At 35.9% G+C, this 1,294-nt stretch overlaps 1 protein-coding gene across 1 annotated transcript; it reads left to right on the plus strand.

Moving 5' to 3' along the window:
• Positions 1 to 570: 570 nt before the first annotated feature.
• LOC134250134 (alpha-1A adrenergic receptor-like) lies at positions 571 to 1,033 on the plus strand (the record flags this gene model as incomplete). The annotated part of the gene is made up of 1 exon (XM_062732485.1): positions 571 to 1,033. A coding segment is annotated over exon 1 (463 nt), but the record flags the coding sequence as incomplete, so codon positions are not given.
• Positions 1,034 to 1,294: the final 261 nt, after the last annotated feature.

The raw sequence follows: 1,294 nt of genomic DNA on the forward strand, positions 1-1,294 counted from the left end.
GGATTGAATGATTGGCAACAGTAATTCATAACTAATTTTTATTCTTAATGTTCATGGAAAAGGTATGGCCTTGACCTGACTTAATATAAGTCATCTAATATAAAACTGGTCAAATTTAGTCTACGTACACTAACCGATATCATCACTTAGTGATATTGTCTTCTTGATTCTGTGAAAATTTCATTAACTTTAGATACATGAAATGTATGAGAGGAATCCCGCCGTAAGGACCTTATATATATATTTCGTTGCTACAAATATTATATTAACAGGTTACTGTAGACTCATTAAAATATGCCTACAAGAGGAAATATGACTTTGTAACGCTTGTTTACATGGAGGATGTACTTTCATTTGTGAGGGATACCCACGAAATCCACTAAAAATGATACATCAGGAAATCTAATGCTTTCACAGTACCACTTATAATAATAACCAATCTCGATCTTTTACAATTGTTAATGCTAGAAGTTAAAATCCATACAATACAATGTATTTTAAATTTTTAATACATAAATTAACACGAAATTAACAGTGTATTTTCATTATCCTTCCAGGCCCCACATGAACATGAACCAAAGTGAGAGCCTGGTCAGCAACCATTCTTTACCTCCCCCACCCCCCTCGCCGTCTCCCTCGTTAATAGTGTTCCTGACCCTGCAGCAATGCGTGTTTCTCATGTCTTTTACCGGAAATTTAATTGTCATTGTCGTGATTCTGAAGTATCTCAAACTCAACACGTTCAGCAACAGAATGGTCATCAGCTTAGCAGTTACAGACCTAGGCACAGGTTTTGCAAGCGGAAGTCAACTTATCTACTTCCTCTTTCCAGAAATAGACAACAATAAAGCATCTTGCTTTATACGGTACCGCATTATTTCAATTATGACCACTGCTTCACAGTCTTCATTACTGTTTTCCACTCTAGACCGTCTTGTAGCTATCTACTTTCCGCACAGATATGGCGACATTATGAAGAAATCACGAGGGATCTTTTTCATTATTTTAGCGTGGTCCTTTGCTATTGTTACCGGTATTTTACCTTTTTTGACCCAGGATGATTGGAACAATCTGCGATTCTGTTTCTACCATCTAGTATTTGATAAGTATATTTATCTCATTGACTCGGTTTCTTTTTATTCCTTCATGACATCTTCTTTTTTCATGAATTTTCTGATTTTGAAAAAAGCATGGTCATTTTTAAACAGACGTCAACCTATATTCGAGACTTCTCAAACTCGCCAAAAAAGGATAAAACTGAGAAATGACGTCAAGTCCGCCAAAGTCTGGGGTT

The sequence above is a fragment of the Saccostrea cucullata genome, unplaced genomic scaffold, assembly GCF_032062105.1.
Source record: "Saccostrea cucullata isolate Sc308-1 unplaced genomic scaffold, CSIRO_AGI_Scuc_v1 ctg19814, whole genome shotgun sequence".
In the NCBI taxonomy this organism is placed as follows: domain Eukaryota; kingdom Metazoa; phylum Mollusca; class Bivalvia; order Ostreida; family Ostreidae; genus Saccostrea; species Saccostrea cuccullata.